This window comes from Dendrobates tinctorius, unplaced genomic scaffold (assembly GCF_039654945.1).
Source record: "Dendrobates tinctorius isolate UK_male_01 unplaced genomic scaffold, ASM3965494v1 ptg000166l, whole genome shotgun sequence".
NCBI classification, from domain to species: domain Eukaryota; kingdom Metazoa; phylum Chordata; class Amphibia; order Anura; family Dendrobatidae; genus Dendrobates; species Dendrobates tinctorius.
Window position 1 is genome coordinate 5,621,926 of NW_027361833.1, and position 21,939 is coordinate 5,643,864.

The following is a 21,939-nucleotide window of genomic DNA, read 5'->3' on the forward strand; positions in this document are numbered from 1 at the left end:
ACGGAACAGGTGTGCAAGGCAGCAATCTGGTCCAGCCTGCACACGTTTACTTAACATTACAATGTCCATACTCAGGCTTTGGCGGATGCAAGCCTGGGTAGAAGGATTCTCCAAGCTGCGGCGGCGCACCTTTAGACACGTGCATGTAGCTTGGATCGGAGAGTCAACTTCCCACACAGGGACTGCTTTAGAACGTCCCAAAGTACCTATGTTCCCCAATGAGATGAAGGAGAAACATGGATTTTTGTGATAACTCACCATAAAATCCTTTTCTCCGAGACGCTCATTGGGGGACACAGCACCCACCCTGATAGCCAGTTGGCTCTTGTTTATTTAATTAATGTGCATTTTTGTTGTTAGGGTGGTTCCGTTCCAGACATATTGTTATCCGCATTAAGGCTGATTTCCCCAATCCCGCAATCGGGGCGAGGGTGTATGTGGCGGAGGAGGAGCTAACCTCTTTTTGTTCACTTAGTGTCAGCCTCCAGGCGACGGTAGCATACACCCCACAGTAGCTGTGTCCCCCCAATGAGCGTCTCGGAGAAAAGGATTTTATGGTGAGTTATCACAAAAATCCATGGGTTTTTTTTCACGCACAATATTCTATGCAGTATGTAAAATAGGGGGCAGGTCAGTGAGGGATCAGTGACCTGCCAGAAGCCATCAGTATGAATACGTAATCAGAGCACCACATGAAGCTCCCCCACAGGCCACCCCGGGGCATGGGCATATCATTAACTCAAAACTGAAAAAAATAAAGATTAAACAACAACCACAAGACAGATTTTATCAACCAAGGTATCATTGTAAACAGTATAATGTCGCCGACCTGACACTGTCTGTAGGTTATTACTGAGTACAATCCTGCTGACAAGTTTGCTTTAATGGGAACCCTTTACCAGGTCACCAGTCTTTTCCCATATGAGGTAAGACCAGCAGTACCTGTAAGCTCTCATATTCAGCATTCTAATATACTGTATATAAGCCCCCAATCCAGCCTGCAAGACACGAAAAAGACGTTTTATTACACTCCCTTAAGAGATGGTCCGGTTCGATGGAAGTCCCTTGTACATTGTGAGCCCTCGTGGGCAGGGTTCTCTTTCCTCCTGTACGAGTCGGTGACTTGTATTGTTTAAGATTATTGTGCTTTATTATTATGTATACCTCTTTTTCACATGTAAAGCGCCATGGAATAAATGGCTCTATAATGATAAATAATAACAATGTAAGTGAATAATGGATCATTACTAGTAACACTTTTTCTTGTTGGGGCTATTCTTGTTGTTTGCTCTTTGACACTACTGTTAGTCAAATGGAAAATACTTTTTTTTTTTGTTCTTTTATTAAGCTTATCTAGTTGTAGAGTTGGAGCTGGGTAGTATTTAATTTTATATTGTGCCCTTCTTACAAATACTGCCTGATTGTATGCCAGATGACCTGAGCAAACTGCATCTTGGATTTCTATGAAGCTTAATGTGTCACATCCTTTGCCCGCAGTTATCCCAGGAATTGCAGCCATGTTACTGATGCAGAAATCTGTGTATTTTAATCATGTGAGACTAATATTTTTTTTCCTAAACATACTTTATTAAAGTGGAGTTTGCTGACTACAGACAGTTTAGACATTAGAATTCTGCTGTTCATTGTCCGTTTTTGTACTCTTATTTCAGAAAGCCATTTCCTACCTCTTTCCATCTGGATTGTTTGAGAAGAGAGCCCGGCCAATTATGAAGGTAATAATGGGATGAGATGAGGGAGAATAACTTGCACATGAATATTGCCTGTTTTGTTGAGGAAGCATTTGGGGGTGATCTGCTATAGACAGTGAGCTGCTTATCACAGAAGGGGACGGAGTCAGTCTTGGGCTCGGCACTACTGTGTCCCAGCCATGGTAAGCGCCTTGTACTAATGCAATCACTGCAAGTTAGCGACAGCACTAAGCTCAATAAGAGAGTCATCGCTGAAATCTGAGTTCTATTCCCTACATCATGCTGTCATCAGATTACATAGCAAAAACTTGCTGACAGATTCCCTTTAATATATAACTAATCCCGCTGTAATAATTTGGTGTGTTGATTCAGTTCTGGTGTTTTCTCCTTTATTTCGTGTATATGGCCAGCATTACCCATTTATAAAATACTAGTCTACTTATCACTTAGAAGTCTTGCTGATAATTTTTTATCTAGTCTATAATTTAATGTTCTGAATTTCTTTGTTTCTCTTTTCTAGCACCCGGATGAGATTTTTCCAAAACAATTGGGTAATTGATGTTGTCTGTGTTTGTTTGCAGTTCTTAAACCTTTTGGAAACCCTTTTTTTCACTTAAATGTCTGTATTTTGGCCTAAAAATTACTCTTGCAATTTGTGTTAATTATCATTTTTGCACTATTGGGCTGTTTGTTTCTCTGCACATTCAACTTTAACCCCTTCAATACATGGTGATTTTCCGTTTCTTTTTTTCCCTCCAATTCTTCCAAGAGCCATAACTTTATTTTTCCATCCACACAGCCATATGAAGGCTTGTCTTTTCGTGGGATGAGTTGTAATTTTGAATGACACCATTCATTCTACCACGTTATGTGCTGAAAAATGGGAAAAAATATTCCAAGTACATTGAAATTGCAAAAACAGTGCGATTTCACTAGTTTTTTTTTTTCTATTGACCACTATATGGTAAAACTGACCTGCTAGTATGAGTACGCAGATGCCAAACGCAAGCGTGTATAGTTGAATTTTTCTTTAGTCAATTTTTTTTTTCTCACCACTTAAAAAAAAAAAAGTTGCCATTTTCCGAGACCCGTAACACTTAAAAAATTTTTTTCAGATTTTTAAAAACTTTTACTGTATTCATTAGTCATTTTAGGGGACTTGAAGCTTTCATTGTCTGATTGCTTGGGCTTTGTACAGCTAAAATTGCAATCTCCAATGAACGCCAGCTATCATGACAATCCATCTGCGCACTGAGATTACTTGATGACCTCGCCAATGGCAACACAGAATGACGTGCCTCGCTGTCGGCACATGTTAATGCTGCTGTCACAGATTAACAGTGGAATTTAAGAAGTTAACCGCCTAGGGCAGAGCTTAACTCCACCCACGGCTGTTAAAGGCATATGATGGCTGATTAAATCAGCCATCATTTGCCGGGAAAGATGCGGGCTTGGTATTACAAACAGAGTGATCTATTTGTATTTTTCTGTTAATTTTGATGATTGTGGCTTACAGCCCATGAAAAAACAAAAGTCATTATCTCAGTAAATTAGATTAATTAACAAAAAACACCTGCAAAGGTTTCCTAAGCGTTTAACCCCTTTGCGACAACGGGTGTAAATTGACACCGATGTCTGACTCCCTCCCTTTGATGTGGACTCCAGCGCTGAGCCCTCATCTTTCCCACCACAGGTCAGCTGTTTGTGCCCAGACAGCCGCGGCAATTAACTTGTTAAATGCCACTGTCAAACTCTGACAGCCGCATTTAACATGCGCTTCCGGCAATCATGTCGGAATTCCGCCCATCTGTGGCCCCCGGCTTGTGATCGCGGGTCACCAATGGGTTATCATAACAACCAGCGGTCTCCTGGAGACCTCTATGGTAGTCAGTGCCTGGTTGCTATGAGCGCCGCCCAACAATGAATTGTCCGGCACACCCTTAAAAATTAGACTATTGTCCGAACCCCTCATTAGTCCAGTGTGTATGTCTTCCACTTAAAATAACTGAATATAATAAGTTGGGGGAAACTATGTTTGTAAATAACCCGACTAATTAACACCTCTGTTAAGTCAATGTCTTTAAAGTACATTATTTTCTCCAACAGCAATTCAGTGGGGAGAAGATAAGCGTCCGTTCCACTTTCTATTTTACACTGGCAAGCAGGCGTTTTACTCATTACTGCACGTGAGTATCTTATGTGCTATGATAAATTGTGTGAACTGCGAGCCAAAGCATTAAATCACACCAGGGACTCCATCAAATTGACTCTGGGCCTTTCCTTTTTACTTCCAAGACAATAGATAAATGCCATGAAAAGCTTAGTAGGACCATTTCATGGTGATATTGGCCAGAGAATTCTCATCACTCGGTGGACGAGGCTACATGTGTGACCTGTTTGGTATATATAGGGCGGTACAGTGTATGCCTATTACTTCTCTATATGTGTCTTCTTGCTGAATTTACCCTTCAGTATCACATATTGAGGTAGATATAGCAGCAAATTTGTGACCTTTTATGTACTATATGGAGCATGCACCTTGTTAATGAATGGTGCATAGTATGCCAGTACTCCGAAGTCTTCCATATTGTATGAACACTAGTGGTTCTCCTGCTTTTATAATCTTCATCTATTCTTAGAGAATTCGGACAGGTTTTAATGTAGGTTCATATAGGTTACTTAAAGGATGTGTTAAACTAATTAGTCTCTTGCAGCTTTATGCAGTCTCTATGGTTGAAGGATTAACACTTTCAGCCCTGTAATGTTCACTTTTGGGGGTGGTAGTTTTAATTCACAAGCATAAGTATACAAGGACAAACAATATAATGCATAAACTAATACAGCGTCCAGTTTGCCATGCTTACATATTGATTAACACCACTTCCATAAAAGGACTTGTTCTAGTGGTACAAAACTCTATAGAGAATGGACGTTGTGCACATGTTGCACATCTCACCTGTATACTAACTTCCCCCCTATATTCTTCTTCTTCAGTTAAAGGGTTATTCCCATCTCTGCCTGTTATGGTGGACACAGGAATAACTTAATCCAACTCTGACAACCAGACGTGGCATTTCGACAGCTGGCAACACTGATGACTCTGTAACTTTCATTCATTCCTATAGGAGTTAAATAAAAACAATATCCCAAAATGTTATAAACCTGCAGAAATGGAGTTAATCTGCAGGTTAATGGCGTTACAATGCTATCCGGTTGCAGCTACTGGGAAAAGATTAACTTTATTAATCCAGAGAGTCTCCGACTTTTAGTCAGAGGTGTACCTGAAGCTATAATTATAAAAATAATAAAATAAAAAAAATATATATTTTTTTCCAATCTTTGAAGTTAGGGCTAGGGTTGTGGTTAGAGCTAGGGTTAGGGTTGGGCTAGGGTTAGGATATGGGTAGGGTAGGGATGGCCTAGGGTTAGGGTTGGGGTGGTGTTGGGATTAAGGTTGCAGTTGTGGTTAGGGTTGCGGTTATGGTTAGGGTTGTTATTAAACAGTGGAGAACCCCCCCCCCCCCCAATTTTAGGTACATCAGGGAGTCTCCAAATGCGACATGGACCTGCCATTGATTCCAGCCAATTTTGCATTCAAAAAGTCATTTGGTGCTCCCTCCCGTCCTGAGCCCTGCCATGTGCCCAAACAATGTGTATTCGGGAGAAATTGCACAACAAATTGTGTGGTCCATTTTCTCCTGATACCCTTGTAAAATTAAAAAAGTTTTGGTCTAAATTAAGTTTTTTGGGGAAAAAAGGAAATGTTAATTTTTTCCTTCCACATTGCTTTAGTTCTCATGAAGCGGTTAAAAAAAACTTCATGAATGTGGTTTTGAGCACCTTGAGGGGTGCAGTTTTTAGAATGGTGTCACTTTTGGGTATTTTCTGTCATATAGACCCCCTCAAACTCTTTCAAATGTGAGGTGGTCCCTAAAAAAAAAAAAAAAATGGTTTTATAAATTTTGTTGGAAACATAAGAAATCGCTGGTCAACTTTTAACCCTTATAACATCCTAACACAAAAAAATTGTTTCCCAAATATTGCTGATGTAAAGTAAACATGTGTGAAATGTGATTTATGAACTATTTTGTTTGACACCCTCTGATTTAAGGGCTCAAAAATTAAGTTTGAAAATTGCAACATTTTCTAAATTTTTGCCAAATTTCCGTTACTTTTCATAAATGCAAGTCATATCAAAGAAATTTTACCACTAACATGAAGTACAATATGTCATGAAAAAACAATCTGAGAATCAGTGGAAACTTCTGAAGCGTTCCAGCGCTAGTGGTCCGAATTGTAAAAATTAATTTCGTCATTAATGTCAAAATTGGCTCATCACTAAGGGTTTAAATGGGTTGTCCAGCCTTAGTGTACAAGTCTGCAGTCACTCTAAGCAAATTTAATTCATGCTGTCACATGCCAACTAGCTGTGCGCAGCCTCGCTCAGTGGAAGTGCATGGCGTAAGGTTGGACACGTCTAGTCAGAATGAGGCTGGAAGTATGCATATCCATACTTGGGGTCACATGACCGGAGAATCCTCACTGTGCGTGCTGATAGGATTCAGAAGTCTGCAGTGACAGTCACGTAGTCACCACAGACTTGTATCCCAAGTCCAGACAACCCCTTTAAGGAACCTTAATAGCTCAGTGTGTCTCAGATGATTCCTTAATTCCCACTATAGTGGTGGGAGCAAAATTACATTACATTATTTCTATATCAGCCTTGTAAAGCTAAGATGAGAGTAAATCTATAAACAAGCCATCCCATCAAAGTTTGTATCCTCTTAATATATTGCTTTCGTCATATTATATAGCGCTGTGTACTTACAATTGCTCATTTTGCATTTATACCAAGCTAATGCTTCTCTCTTTTATGCTCTATATGAACAGGAAGTTTATTGTCCCTGCATTTATAATTCCCCTCTTCAACTCTTGACCCCTCCTCACTGCCAGGGACATTTGCAGTGACTTATCACTCATACAGAGAGAATTGACCTCCTGATTCTAGGTAGAAGGATTCAGCTAGTCCCTTTTTAATCGCATGATGTCATTGACAATGGAAAGCAGAATAATTAGCAGCGTAGAAAGGCAAAATGAGCAATTGTAAGTGCACAGTGCTACTATATAATATAATGGCTGCAATATGTTAGCGAATAAAAATTTGGATTGAAGTTCTTCTTTCTCTAGCAACCTTCCACGACAGCATAGGAGGTTGTATCCACGCCCTAATGGGGGACAGGAAGTACGAGAGGTTAAAAGGTCCCACCCACCTCCCTCTCACCACTGTCTTTTCTGTCCCCCATGGGGCATGGAGAGGTTCGGTACGCTGTGTGGCCGGCTGCTGCAGCGTACCTGGTATCCTAAGCCGGGCAGTGGTGGTCGGTGGCGCTGCCTCCCCTCCTCCAGACTGCTCCCGTCTTCTTAGAATTCGGGACAGTTCCTGGCCCACCCACGCTCTCCCAGGGGGAGTAAAGCGGGCCAGTGATCCCCGACCGGAGGCCTCCCGCAGCTCTCCGGTCTCTCCTCCTCCTGCTGTGTGGTGACCCGGAAGTGACGTCACGCGCGGTCACTTCTGGGGTATGTCCGACGACTTCCTATCATGGCGGCCCCCATTCAGCTGCCGGCGCGTGGAGCTCGCTAGCACCCGCTGTGCCTACTCCAGGACGCAGGGAGGAGGAGGGGGAAAAATGAAAAACTGCGCTGAGGACTGGGTTAACCCCTTATTAACCCGCCGGAAGACGCCGACAGGTAAGACGAAATCCCCTGTCAGCATGGACGGTTCTTCCTGCCCTGCGTCTGCAGAGCCCAGCGCTGCCCCAGCCACAGTGAGTGATACCTGGGGTGGGTCCTAGTGGTGCGGTCCTGGGATAGAGGTCCTCAAAATGCTTCTCCCCCTTTTTTATAGGGAGAAAAGTCTGCCCACAAAAGCACCAATACCACCAGCAAGTCAGCCAAATGTGCCATATGCAGTGCAAAACTTCCCTCAAATTGGGTGAAAAAACTGTCAGGCTTGCATGGACAGGGTGGTCAGGGCTGAGCACCCGTCACTAATTGACGAAATCCGCAGCCTGGTTACTCATCAGGTCCAGACCTCTCTGGCTGCCCTGTCTCCCCCACCACCACCACATCCTCCTCCTCCGATTGTAGGCTCCCCATCCCCAAAAAAACGGAAAATACAAATAGAGGACTCAGAATCCGAATCAGAGAGGTCATATAATTCAGGCTCCGAGAGTTGGGAACAACCGGGAACTTCCAAATCAGCCGAAACTAGGAGATATCTCCTTTCTGCGGAATATGTGGAGGAGCTGGTCAGTGCTGTGCGGGCCACCATGGGCCTAGAGGACGAACCAGTTACTCAGTCAGCACAGGACCGCATGTTCGGATGATTTGAGGGACCCAGACAAACAGGTCTCCCAGTTCATAAGAGCATAGTAGACATGATCTCTCAGGAATGGGAGTACCCAGAGAAGCGCTACTCAGCCCCGTCGGAGCTCAGGCATAGATTCCCCCTGGAAGGAGAGGAGTTTAATTGGGATATCACGAAGGTTGATGTCCAGATGGCGAGAGTGGTGAAAAAACGGTCCTTCCATTTGATGACGTGTCCCAGCTTAGAGACCCGATGGACAGTAAGGCAGAAAGCCTCCTAAGAAAAGCCTGGGAAACTTCTGCCTTCTCCCTAAAATCAGGAATAGCGTCCACATGTGTCTCTAGGTCTCTCTTCCAATGGATAGAGGACCTAGAGTCATATTTCCCAGGGAACCTCAAGAGGTGACCTCCTTAACTCCCTTCCCATACTACAGAGAGCTACAGGCTTCTTGGCCGATGCATCAATGGAGATGATCCGCACCTCTGCCAGAACCATGGTCCAGTCCAATTCTGCAAGACGGGCCCTTTGGCTTAAAACGTGGAGCGGGGATGTGACTTCCAAGGTTAAACTCTGCTCCTTACCCTTCAAGGGTGAACATGTCTTTGGCTCGGCCTTAGATGAAATTCTTGAAAAGGCAACAGATAAGAAGGTGCTTCCTGAGCAGAGGACCACAAAAAAGCGGCTTTTTCGAGCCCCCCAGAATCAGCCATCCCAGCCGAGAGGCAAGGGAAAGACGGGAAGATGGAGTTATGCTAAGGGGAGAGGCAGGAACATCCTGGTCCCCCAGCAGCAGCAACAGCCACAAGAAAAAGAATGACTCGACCCCGGTGGGGGGAAGGCTTTCGAGGTTTATTCACTCTTGGCAGATGATTTCCAACAGCCCCTGGGTCCTCAGCGTGATCATGGAGGGCCTGCTGCTAGAACTCGAGTCCTTCCCCCCCGCGGGGTATAAGAGTTACCTCCCTACCACCTCGGGAGTCCCCAGCATTAAAAACTGGCATCCAGCTCCTCCTCCAATCAAACGCCATCTCTCCGGTCCCTGTGGAGGAACGGGGAAGAGGGCATTATTCCAGACTGTTCCTAGTGAGAAAACCCACAGGAGAGGCAAGAAGAATAATAAATCTGAAGGGCCTCAACCGACACATCGTATATCACAGATTCAAGATGGAGTCGGTGAAAACCGCCATTCCTCTGATAGGGCCGTCTCACTTCATGGCAACCATAGACTTAAAGGATGCCTATTTTCACATCCCCATACATCCTTCTCACAGGAGGTATCTGAGGTTTGCGATCCGTCAGGGTACAGAAGTCAGGCACTATCCGTGCAACGTGCTTCCCTTTGGGATATCCTCTGCCCCTCGAGTATTTTCCAAGGTTATGGCAGAAGCTGTGTCCCTCATCAGAGGGCAGGGCATATGCATTGTGCCCTACCTGGACGACCTGCTGATAATAGGAGCCTCCTACCAGATCCTGGAAAGCCAGGTGACTCAAACCCTGAGTATTCTTCAATCATTGGGGTGGATCCCGAATATAAAAAAGTCACAGATCCAGCCCTCCCAGGAGATAAAATTCTTAGGAGTCCTCCTAGATTCAAGACAACAAATGACCTTCCTCCCAGAGGAACATCACAGGTCTATAATATCAAGGATCTCCGCTTTCAGGGAACAAAGGTCCCCAACCCTCAGGTCAGCCATGTCTTTACTAGGGTCAATGACCTCCTGCATCCAGTCAGTGCCTTGGGCACAGGCCCACTCCAGAATACTCCAGTCCCACATCTTGGGGAGCTGGAACGGGGATAATACCTGCCTGAACAAAAGAGTCCAGACCCCAGGAAAGGTGAAAGCTTCACTAGTATGGTGCATGGACCGCAAAAATCTGTGCAAGGGAATCAACTGGTCCCAGATTCCCCTGGTCATGGTAACATCAGATGCCAGCAAAAAAGGCTGGGGAGCTGTGGTGTCCCGACAACCATTCCAGGGGTTGTGGAGCCAGAAAATGAGTGCAAAATCCTCAAACTTCAGGGAGCTGAAGGCCGTGGAGGAAGCTCTTCTGGCAGCAAGACACCTAGTCCATGGCCATCATATCAGAGTCTATTCGGACAATGTAGCAACAGTGGCCCATCTCAGACACCAAGGCGGCACGAGATCCAGCAGCCTAGAGGGCCTTTCTGGTCGAATATTTTGCTGGGCCGAAAGACACCTCCGTTTTCTAACGGCAGTCCACCTAAAGGGTACCTCCAATCTTCAAGCAGATTTCTTGAGCAGAAAATGCATCCAGCCTGGAGAGTGGAGCCTAAACCAAAGAGTCTTTCAGAGGCTGGTCAACAGGTGGGGTCTTCCAGAGGTGGATCTACTGGCCTCAAGAGAAAATGCCGAGTGAGAAACTACTTCTCCCTGAACCCCAGAGACAGATCCCTGGGGGTAGATGCCTTCGCCCACAGGTGGAGATTTCGTCTGGCATATGCATTCCCGCCAGTTCCAGCCCTTGCCGCAACCCTGAGGAAAATCCAGGAGGATCGGACCCAAACCATTCTAGTAGTCCCGCTATGGCCAAAGAGGAGCTGGTACTCTCTCTAATTATGGAGCTACAGGTAGACTGGCCATTCCACCTACCCCTGGAAGACGACCTTCTCTTGCAGGGCCCTCTACATCACCCAAACCTCCGGGGAATGAAGTTAGCGGCCTGGTTACTGAGACCCAGATCCTGAGGGCCAGGGGGCTATCAGAAGCAGTAATAAAAACCCTCCAGAAATCTCGGAAACCGGTCACCATTGCTATTTATAACAAAATATGGAAAAAGTTTTCCTCATGGTGTCTGCCAGATTTGCCTGACCCAGAAAACCCTAACATTTCCCGTATCCTGGATTTCCTACAGAGGGGGCTTGAGCTAGGTCTAAAACCCAGCACGCTTAAAGTTCAGATATCAGCATTAAGTTCCATGTTCGACTGTGACTTGGCCAACCACAGGTGGATAAAAAGATTCATCACATCAGCCACTAGGCTACATCCAAAAAGGCTAGTCGCCATTCCACCTTGGGACTTGAATGTGGTACTTAGGGGACTCACTCAATCACCCTTTGAGCCCCTGCCATCCTGTACTTCTCAGCTGCTCTCCTGTAAAGTGGCCTTCCTTATAGCGATAACCTCGGCAAGGCGAATAGGAGAGCTCCAAGCTCTCTCAATCAGGGATCCCTACCTAACCATTAGGGACGATTCCATAGTTCTTTTCCTTGATCCATCGTTCCTACCAAAGGTTGTGTCTGATTTCCATAGATCGCAGGAAATCATTCTTCCCTCGTTTTGTCAAAACCCAGTGAACCCTAAGGAAAAGGTGTTTCATACGCTGGATGTGAGGCGCATAATTCTCTACTCCATAGAGTGTACCAAACCCTATAGAATTGATCACAACCTATTTATCCATACTTCTGGTCCAAACAAGGGAAACAAGGTAGCAAAAAACACCATTGCCAATTGGATTAAGAAAGCCATCTCCGAAGCATACCTGGTGGAGAACATCGCTCCCCCTATGGGGATCAAAGCGCATTCAACACGATCTACCTCTACTTCATGGGCTGAGAGGGCAGGCGCATCTTCAGAGCAGATTTGTAAGGCAGCAACCTGGTCCTCCTTACATACTTTCACTAAACACTACAGGTTGGACCTTGTGTCCAACAGGGATCTAGTCTTTGGCCGAAAAGTTCTTCAGGCCGTTGTCCCCCCCCCTAGTGCAGTATAGGTTGTTATGCCTCCTATGCTGTCATGGAAGGTTGCTAGAGAAAATAGAATTAGACTTACCGGTAATTCGGATTCTAGAAACCTTCCACGACACCACTATTTCCCTCCCTGCATTCTTGGACAAAATTCTGAGAATCTTAAGGTAACCGGTGCTATGGTAATCAGTTATAAGTCACTGGTAAGAGGGAGGTGGGTGGGACCTTTTAAGCTCTCGTACTTCCTGTCCCCCATTAGGGCGTGGAGACAACCTCCTATGCTGTAGTGGAATGTTTCTAGAAACCGAATTACCGGTAAGTCTAATTCTATTTTACGGTTCTATTATTCAGGAGCCTATACCTATTAACTTACGGGAGGACTCTGCCATCAGGTAATGGTGGGGAGAGTATAAAATATCTTACATTTCAACATGATCCTTTATTATCACACGAGGTAAGCCGTCCCGAAGTGTGTCCATATTTTGTGGCCATTCTTTTCGAGCATTGCCTTAAAGGGAATCTGTCACCTACCCTTTGGCGGGCGGTGTTCCCGATGTGTGCCGCCTCCTCATCCTTGCCCGCCGTCCGCAGGTTATTGCAGAATTGGAGTAGGTGTACGCCATTTTTTGCGCGTGCGCTAAGCATTCATAGCTAGCGCACGCGCAGTATGCTTTGCCCAACTGCGGGCAAAGCTGAAAAGCATCGCCCTCCAAAGGGTAGGTGACAGATTCCCTTTAACTCTCTTTGGCATGGCGTTCACTAGAGCTTCACAGCTGAAGCAGAATGCAACCTTTCCCTACAACAATCATCTGACTCAGAAGGGCTCTGAGAACAGTCACCTCGCGGTGGCACCCGTACTACAAGCTTCTCCACCTTCTAGAAGACTATTCTTGTTGGGTCTTTTTGTACCCCCTATTACTGGTAACCTATATCAGGTTGTTTTTCTTTTTTCTATCTGGACAAGCTGGTATGGAATAGTGTGGTCGACTACACTATATAATGCCCTACAGCATACTAAAATGTATGTCGGGAGCTTTCCCAGTGAACATGCATCAAATAATGTGTTTGTCAACATGGCTAAAATGAGATTATTGTGGTGAAGGAAGTCAAAGGTATATTTTTTTTTATATTTTTTTTTTTTTTTTTGGCCCCTCGTCCTGTGCTCGTTTGCTGAACTAATAATTTTATTTCTATTGCACCAACATATTCCGCAGCACTTTACATTATAGAGGGGACTTGTACAAACAATAGACATTACAGCATAACAATAAACACAGATCAAAGTAGATACCAAGAGGAATGAGGGCCCTGCTCGCAAGTTTACAATCTATGAGGAAAAAAAAAGGAAACACGAAAGGTAGATGCTTTCATTGTTTGGACAAGCCATAGTGTTCGAATCGGGTGTTCATGTAATTCTGCATGAACCAGTTAACAGCCAAAGTATGTAACAGTACAGGCACAGAGGGCTAATAAATGCATAAAGCGGGTGAGAACATAATGCGAGGTACCTCATTATGGTAAAAAAAGTTGAATGGGCCAAAAGGGATAGTTAGGTTACTGCGTTAAGGCGGTAGGCCAGTCTGAACAAATGCATATTTAGGGCACGCTTAAAGCTGTGGGGATTAATCGTATTAACCTGGGTAATGCATTCCAAAGAATTGGCGCAGCACTTGAAAAGTCTTGGAGACGGGAGTGGGGGGTTCTGATTATTGAGGATGCTAACATCAGGTCATTAGCAGAATGGAGGGCAAGGGTAGGAAGGTAGGCTGAGACAAGGGAGGAGATGTAGGGTGGTGCTGAGCCGTGGAGTGTTTTGTGGGTGAGGGTAATAAGTTTGTACTGGATTTTGGAGTGGATGGGTAACCAGTGTAATGACTGGCACAAGGTAGAGGCATCGTTATAATGATTGGTGAGGAATATGATCCTGGCTGCAGCAATCAAAACAGATTGGAGAGGGGAGAGTTTGGTAAGAGGGAGACCGAGTATTAGAGAGTTACAATAGTCCAGACGAGAATGAATAAGAGAAACAGTAACAGTTTTTGCAGAGTCGAAAGTAAGAAAAGGTCGAATTCTAGAGATGTTTTTGAGGTGGAGACAACAACGAGCGAGTGGTCGGATGTGGGGGTGAGTGAAAGCTCGGAATCAAGTATGACCCCAAAACAGCGGGCATGTTGCTGGGGAGTAATGGTGGAACTACACACGGAGATGGCAATGTCAGGCAAAGGTAGGTTAGTAGAGGGAAGAAACACGAGGAGTTCCGTTTTTGACAGGTTCAGTTTCAGATAGAGGGAGGACATGATGTTGGAGACAGCGGTAAGACAATCACTGGTGTTTTCTAAAAAGGCAGGCGTGATGTCAGGAGAAGAAATGCATGATTTCAAGTTGTGACCCAGCTCCCTGTGTCTGGTGTAACTGGTAGTGACTATTTGTGTAGAAAACAAAGGGTTAAACTAGCGTTGTGCAGCATATCCCACCCATGTGCCGGAGGGATTCTGCATTGGGCCGCCTCTTCTGCTAGTGTATCTTAGCCGTGTCATACATAGAAACTACGGTGTCACGGGCATTTTACACATCCAGTAATTATGCACTTATCAGAATAGCCGTTCGCCATGTCTCAGCTTGTGTAAGGTCCATGCCTTTTTCCTGACTAGACACATAAATGTGTATATAATATATTTTTTAATGTAAGTTCTGTTGTTATCGTTGACCTTGAGCAAATGAGTTTTTGTGCCCTGCCAGAAATGAAAGGGGTGATAAATGCCGAGTGCGCCTTTGCTGAGTAATAGAGCCGCAGCACTCTTTCCACAGAGGTTCTCTCTCCTGCTCAGCCTCCGGCAGCCGCAGGACCCCTGCTGTTCATTTAAATAGGTATGTCAAATCTGCCTGGAGTTGCCGCCGGTTTGATCTGTGGTAATATTTGTGAAGGTTCCATATGGACTTCAGCCCCCCGCAGTGCTAAGAAATAATGTACAACGCTTCATGGTGCAGACGCAAATTTCCTCTGAAAAAGGATGCAGTGCTGCGTTTTAGCTGTCGGAGTGGATGATGGAGAGGACGCGCTAGGCCTGTCAACTCGTTACACGGATGGGTTGCACGCAGCGAGGCTGTGGAAAATCTGTGCCTTTTAACTTTTCTACTTAATCACGGTTGTAGCATTGCCTTTAGACTGTATGCTACATTAATTCTCTTCCTGCCTTCCGCCTCTCATCCCAAGTTTCATAAGGGAAAAAAAATAGAAAAAGTCTAGCATGCAGGTCTTGTCGAGGCCTTATCAAACAGCTGTCATCCCACAAGCCATTTGCATTTGTTTTGGCTGAAACAGAGCAACCCAAGGGCAAGATGTGTTTGTTGCATTCCATCATAATAAAGAAATTACACATTTTGGAAGGAATAAAGATTTTATTTGTAGTGCTTGTGCTTCAGAACCATTTAACCCCAACACCTCTATGTACATCATATACAAGACCGAATGCTTTAGAGTATCGCACATCCAACCTGCTGGGATTCCTGATATACACATACATATTATATGTGTATATATCATATATAATTTTATTTTATAGTGCCAATATGTTCCGCAGCACTTTACAATTTTAGAGGCGACTTGTATACACAATACAGAATAAACATAATGCGGATACCAAGCTTACAGTCTATGAAGAAATAGGGGAGACACGAAAGGTTAATGGTAAAATGTGCTTATACTGTAAAATACAGCATGATCCGGTCACCATATATACAGTATAATATCCAAAGCATATGGATAAAAAAGGCTGACTTTTGTGTCTGTATGTGTGTGTGATATATTTATAATTTTCTCCTTCATCTCATTGGGGGACGCAAGTACTGTGGGTGTATGCTACTGCCACCTGGAGGCTGACACTAAGTGAACAAAAAAGGTTAGCTCCTCCTCCGCCGCATACACCCTCGCCCCGATTGCGGGCGGAAACCAGTTTTATGCTTAGAGTCCTTTGGAGGCACACACGTCTGGTTTGCTCCAGACTTTTTCTTTTTTTCTATGAAGATGAGACAGGGGCGACGGACCCTATTGAAAGGGTCCGATCTCCCCAAACCATCAGTGGGCGAGCACGTGTTGAGTATCGCCTCCATGTACCCTCTCCCGCACCATGGGACATATCTGGGCCGTTTTCCCCAGACTTTTTTTTTTCTCTCTCTATGAAGATAAGACAGGGGCAACGGATCCTATTGAAAGGGTCTGATTTCCCCAAACCATCAACGGGTGAGCACGTGCGAGTGTCCCTCCACGTATCCTCTCCCGCGATGTGGGACATGATGCCGGACTTAGCCCTGTCCACCCCTAGGTATTGAAACCATGGGCTGTACAGAGGCACAAGACTAGTCTGAGCGGCCTCCACTGCTCCACCAACGCTAGACGGCGGTGCTGCAAGGCGGCGGACGGTCCCTCTTCTCATCCCTGGAAGGAGGACGGAGCTAGGGTGCCTGCACCATCCTGGATATCACCCCCCTTCCCTCTACCTGATCGGCGAGGTCGTCATGCATGGGATGACCTGGGAGGGCCCTGCGGCAGCGTCCAGAGGGCTGCAGCCCTTAGCGTCATGCGAGGTGCAAGTGCAGGATGTGCAGCACTGAAGGACAGGCTCTTCCCCCCCCCCCCCCTCCTCCGGCGGTGGGTCTGACGCCTGGTCCCGATGCCGGCTGCACCCTTGGTATGCGGCGGCCTACCCGCCCGCCGCCACCCCTTGGCGGGCGGACGCTAAAGAAATCCAGCCCGCGGCTTCGGCCGGTGTTAGGCCACGGGCGGAAGTCCCGCCCTCCCGTCGCGACGTCATTTCCGGCGGCTCGCCCTCCGTGACCTGGGCAGGCGCCGAGTAAATTGAGCCCCCCGGCTTCACTCCAGGGTAGGCCGCAACCGGGAAAGGACGCGTCGGCCTACCCACTGCCAAAGTACGCGCAGCACAGAGAGGAGCAGCACACGGCAAGAACACGTGGGGGACACAGGATCGGGGTAAGTGCGAACCCGACTCTAGAGGCCACGCTATGTATAATCAGGGGGTGCCCTCCTCCCCCCTCACCCTCCAGCAGGACAGTATTAAAGCCTGGCAGACAGTATGGCCGGGAAGGGGAAGACGCACATGTTCCTATACGCTGCATGCATCTCCTGTCAGGCCATGTTTCCGCGGGCGCAGAGCAACAAATTATGCGAAGCCTGCGACACCGAACGCACCCAGGAGCCCTCCCCTGCGACTGAGGCCAGTGGTCCAGATCCTCCGGAATGGGACCTGTCACTGTCTATGGCATCGCTCACAAAGGCGATCGAGTCCCTTTACGCCCCAGTTTGGGGCAAAGATAATGGCTTGCCTGTCTGGGAGGGTCATCCACCTCACAAGAGCCTCCGGCCTACAGGGGCTGCTCTCACTCCAGGCAGGCGCAAAGGATAAGAACCCATACGGCGTCTCCTGGCCCATCCGGTGCCTCGGCATCCGTGAGTTCGGTGTCTCGCTCTCCTTCACCAACAGTCGGGAGCGGGCAGAGTTCAGATTATGACGCAGACGAACCCCTGGACCTAGATACCCCAGGGTGTCGGGAAACAGTTGACAGCCTCATCGAAGCTGTCAATCAGACTTTGGGGATTGAGGATGACGTCTCCCTGGCCTCAGGTAATAAGGTATCCTTTAAGCGGGCTAAGCGACCGCATAGAGTATTTTGCACTCACCCAGAGTTCGAGGACATAGTGCAGCGTCACAGGGAACGGCCGGATAGGCGTTTCTCGGGCCAGAAGACGCTCGAAGCAAGATATCTGTTTGCCCCAGAGCTCTGTAAGAAATGGGCGAAATCCCCAGTGGTGGATTCACCAGTGTCACGCTTGGCCTCTAAAACCCTGTTGTCCATACCTAGTGGTTCTTCCATTAAGGACCCCACTGATAGGCTCATAGAGAGCTTGGCTCGCTCGGTATATGAAGCATCAGTATCAGCACTCTCTCCCTAGTTCGCGGCAACATGGGTAGCCAAGGCCATGATATCATGGTCAGAATCATTGAACAAGGCCCTGCAGGATAGGGACCTGCCTACGGAGGTATCAGAGATCGCGAGTCAGATCGCTATGGCTGGTGATTACTTAATCAATTCTTCCTTGGATGCGGCCAATTGCGTGGCACTTGCTGCCGCAAACGCAATTTCCATTAGGAGGGCCCTATGGTTAAGGATGTGGTGGGCCGATTCAACTTCCAAGAAGTCCTTGACTTCCCTGCCTTATCAAGGGGGCCACCTATTCGGGGAAAAGTTAGACCAACTCATCTCCGATGCTACAGGGGGAAAAAGCAGTTTCCTCCCGCAACAGTGGGTCAAACCGCCGTTTCGCCAGCCTCAGGCACGGTTTCGGGCATTTCGCAAACCTGGGTGGACGGCAGCGGCCAGTTCCGCCGCTCCAGCTCGCTCCAACCAGGATAGGGATCGACAGGTCTCATATAGAGCCAACCCGTTGGGCAGGATGCGTGCTCGCCAACCCAGGTCGAGGGGAACCATGTCCCAGAGAGCCTCAGCTAAATGACTCGGAGCACTTTTTAGCCGACATCAGCAGAGTGGGCGGCCGGCTGCTCTAGTTTCGCCACGTCTGGGTCACAGTAGCACACGACTCATGGGTGACGGAACTGTTGTCCTCGGGGTACAAGATAGTTTGTCAGGTATCCTCTAAAACGATTCTTTCTTTCCCAGCTTCCCAAAGTGGAGGCCTGGGCAAAGGCGTTGCTAGGAGCTGTCGAGTCACTCCAGCACAACAGAGTCATTATTCCCATACCAGAGCACGAGAAGGCTCAGGGTTTTTATTCCAATCTGTTCGCGGCCCCCAAAAAGGACGGGACAGTCAGGCCGGTTCTGGACCTAATGCTCCTGAACAAGTTCATCAGGATCAAACATTTCCGAATGGAATCTCCGTTCAGTTATATCAGCCATGGAGCAAGGGGAATACTTGGCCTGTATCGACGTCCAGGATGCCTACCTACATGTCCCCATTTTTCCTCCACATCAGAGGTTTCTACGTTTCGCCATCAATGGCCGACATTTCCAGTTTGTAGCACTGCTCTTTGGGCTAGCCACCTCCCCCAGAGTGTTCACAAAGGTAATGGCGGTTGTCATGGCCATCTTACACTCTCGGGGCATAGTCGTCTTGCCATACTTAGATGACCTCTTTGTGAAGGGCCCCTCATTTCGGGCATGCGAGGAGAACGTCAGCATCACGCTGGATACCCTCTCCCGCTTAGGGTGGTTGGTCAACAGGAAAAAATCATCCCTTGTCCCAGCCTAGAAGATTTCTTTTTTAGGGAAGATTTTCAACACCTCCCGAGGGTTGGTAATTCTCCCTCAGGACAAGGCTCTAGCGCTCCGGCAAGGAGTCCGGAAGCTTCTACAACCAGTCCCTCACACCATTCGGTTTGGGATGAGGGTACTAGGGAAGATGGTGGCGATTCCGTTTGCCCAATTTCATCTTCGCCCCCTGCAGCACTCCCTCTTGTCATCTTGGGACAAGAACCCGTTCACGCTCGATCGTCGGTGCCGGTTGTCCTCTCAGGTCAGACAGTCACTACAGTGGTGGACTATCACTTTCTCCCTCCTTCAGGGGAAACCTTTCCCCCCAGACCAGTGGCTGGTGATCACAACCGATGCGAGCCTCCTTGGCTGGGGAGCAGTTTTCCGCCACCACACGACTCAGGGGCAATGGTCGCAACAGGAGGCACGCCTCCCGATCAACTTGTTGGAAATACGAGCGGTCCGGCTGGCACTGCAACATTTTCAGCACCTTCTAGCAGGACGTCCCGTCCGGATTCAAACGGACAACGCCACGGCGGTGGCTTACATAAATCTTTAAGGGGGCACTCGCAGCACGGCAACCATGCGTGAGGTGGGACACATGCTTCACTGGGCCGAAAGGACCCATTCGGTAATTTCGGCGGTCCACATACCGGGCATGGAAAATTGGGCGGCGGACTTCCTCAGCCAGCAGGGTGTCGCGTCCGAGGAATGGTCTCTGCACCCCGAGGTCTTCCAGCAGATTTGCCAACAGTGGGGAACACCGGATGTGAATCTCATGGCCTCCAGGGTGAACGCTAAGGTGCCCGTGTTCGTCTCTCCGTCTCGGGACCCGCGAGCGATCGCCGTGGATGCGTTGATTCTGCCATGGAACCAGTTTCGCCTTCCATACTTGTTCCCCCCGCTGCCACTACTTCCGAGGGTCATCAAGAAGATCAAAACAGAAGGGGTTCCAGCGATTCTGCTGGCCCCGTCGGGCATGGTACGCAGATCTAGTACAGCTGCTCGCCGACGTCCCATGGCGACTGCCAGACCTAGTGGCCCAGGGCCCGATCTTCCACCTGAACTCAGGGGCCCTGTGTATGACGGCATGGCCGTTGAATCTTGGATTCTGACCCAGGTGGGGTTTGAGCGTCACGTGGTCGCTACAATGGTTAGCGCCCGGAAGCCTACCTCGTCGAAAATTTACCATCACACCTGGAAGGTCTTCTTTGGTTGGTGTCGAGATCGCGGTTTTTCTCCGCTGACATTTTCTAGCCCCAACATCTTGGCTTTTCTCCAGTCGGGCTTAGACTCAGGGTTGGCCCCAAGCTCCCTTAGGAGACAGATATCGGCCTTGTCCATCTTCCAGTGGAAAATCGCTACCAATATGCAGGTGAGGACGTTCATCCAGGGAGTTTCACACTTGGTACCTCCCTATAGGGCGCCCCTGGACGCCTGGGACCTTAACCTGGTCCTGAGTGTGCTCCAGGAAGCTCCATTCGAACCTCTTCAAGACATTTCCTTGTCGTACCTTTCCTGGAAGGTGGTATTCCTTGTAGCCATAACTTCCATTAGGCGAGTCTCGGAGTTGGTGGCCCTGTCCTGCCGAGCACCGTTTCTCACCTTCTACAAGGATAAGGTGGTTCTCAGACCAGCTCCCCCCTTTCTGCTGAAGGTCGTTTCCTCATTCCACATTAATGAGGATATTGTCTTGCCCTCGCTTTGTCCAGCGCCAGTACACCGTATGGAAAAGGTTCTTCACACATTGGACCTGGTGAGAGCACTCAGGAGGTACGTGTCGCGGACGGCACCCTTTCGCCAGACGGACACGCTGTTCGTGCTACTCAAGGGGCGCAGGAAGGGACTCGCAGCCTCGAAATCGACCATAGCCAGGTGGATCCGTCTAACTATTCAGGAAGCCTACCGCATCAGGGGTGCGCCGGTTCCAGCAGGGATCAGAGCACACTCTACTCGGGCAGTGGGCGCTTCGGCACCAGGCTTCGGCGGAGCAGGTGTGCAAAGCAGCAACCTGGTCTAGCCTGCACACGTTTACTAAACATTACAATGTCCATACGCATGCTTCGTCAGATGCGAGCCTGGGTAGAAGGATTCTCCAAGCAGCGGTGGCGCACCTTTAGACATGAGGTGCATGTAGCTTGGATCGGTGAGTCAACTTCCCACCCAGGGACTGCTTTAGGACGTCCCACAGTATCTGTGTCCCCCAGTGAGACTAAGGAGAAACATGGATTTTTGTGAGAACTCACTGTAAAATCCTTTTCTCCGAGACGCTCATTGGGGGACACAGCTGCCACCCTGATAGCCAGTTGACTCTTGTTTAACTAATATGCATTTTTGTTGATGTTAGGGTGGTCCCTTTCCAGACATATTGTTATCTGCATTAAGGCTGATTTGTTTTGTGTTCTCCTACTGCTGTTGCACTAAACCGGTTTCCTCCCGCAATCGGGGCGAGGATGTTTTGTTCATTTAGTGTCAGCCTCCAGGTGGCAGTAGCATACACCCACAGTACCTGTGTCCCCCATTGAGCGTCTCGGAGAAAAGGATTTTACGGTGAGTTCTCACAAAAATCCATGTTTTTTTTATACACATCTTGTACATTTCTGCGCAAAAAAAAGCTATGAAACTGTTACTTTAAAAGTATGGATTGTTTTCTGGAAACAACACTTTTTTTTTTTTTTAACATTTTTTTTTATAACCGTCTGCAAACAAGATAAGAATCAGTCATATAAAGACAAAGAAGGACGTAACAATATCCAGAAAGTGTAGCTTGAAAGATTCAAAAGCAGACGGGGTTATTCATTATAAGTCAGTCCCAACCCCAAGTCCCAACTTGGGTTCCAGCCAGGCAGAACTCGCAGCTGGGGGCTGCA

The 21,939-nt window shown here is 47.5% G+C and overlaps 1 protein-coding gene across 1 annotated transcript in view; it reads left to right on the top strand.

Moving 5' to 3' along the window:
* Positions 1-21,939, top strand: part of MRPS9 (mitochondrial ribosomal protein S9) — a 164,457-nt gene that overhangs the window by 89,810 nt on the left and 52,708 nt on the right. The window contains exons 3-5 of the mRNA XM_073550656.1: positions 1,671-1,733; positions 2,230-2,260; positions 3,816-3,895. Of these exons, the coding sequence (XP_073406757.1) occupies positions 1,671-1,733; positions 2,230-2,260; positions 3,816-3,895 (174 nt within the window). The remainder of the gene's footprint in view (positions 1-1,670; positions 1,734-2,229; positions 2,261-3,815; positions 3,896-21,939) is intronic.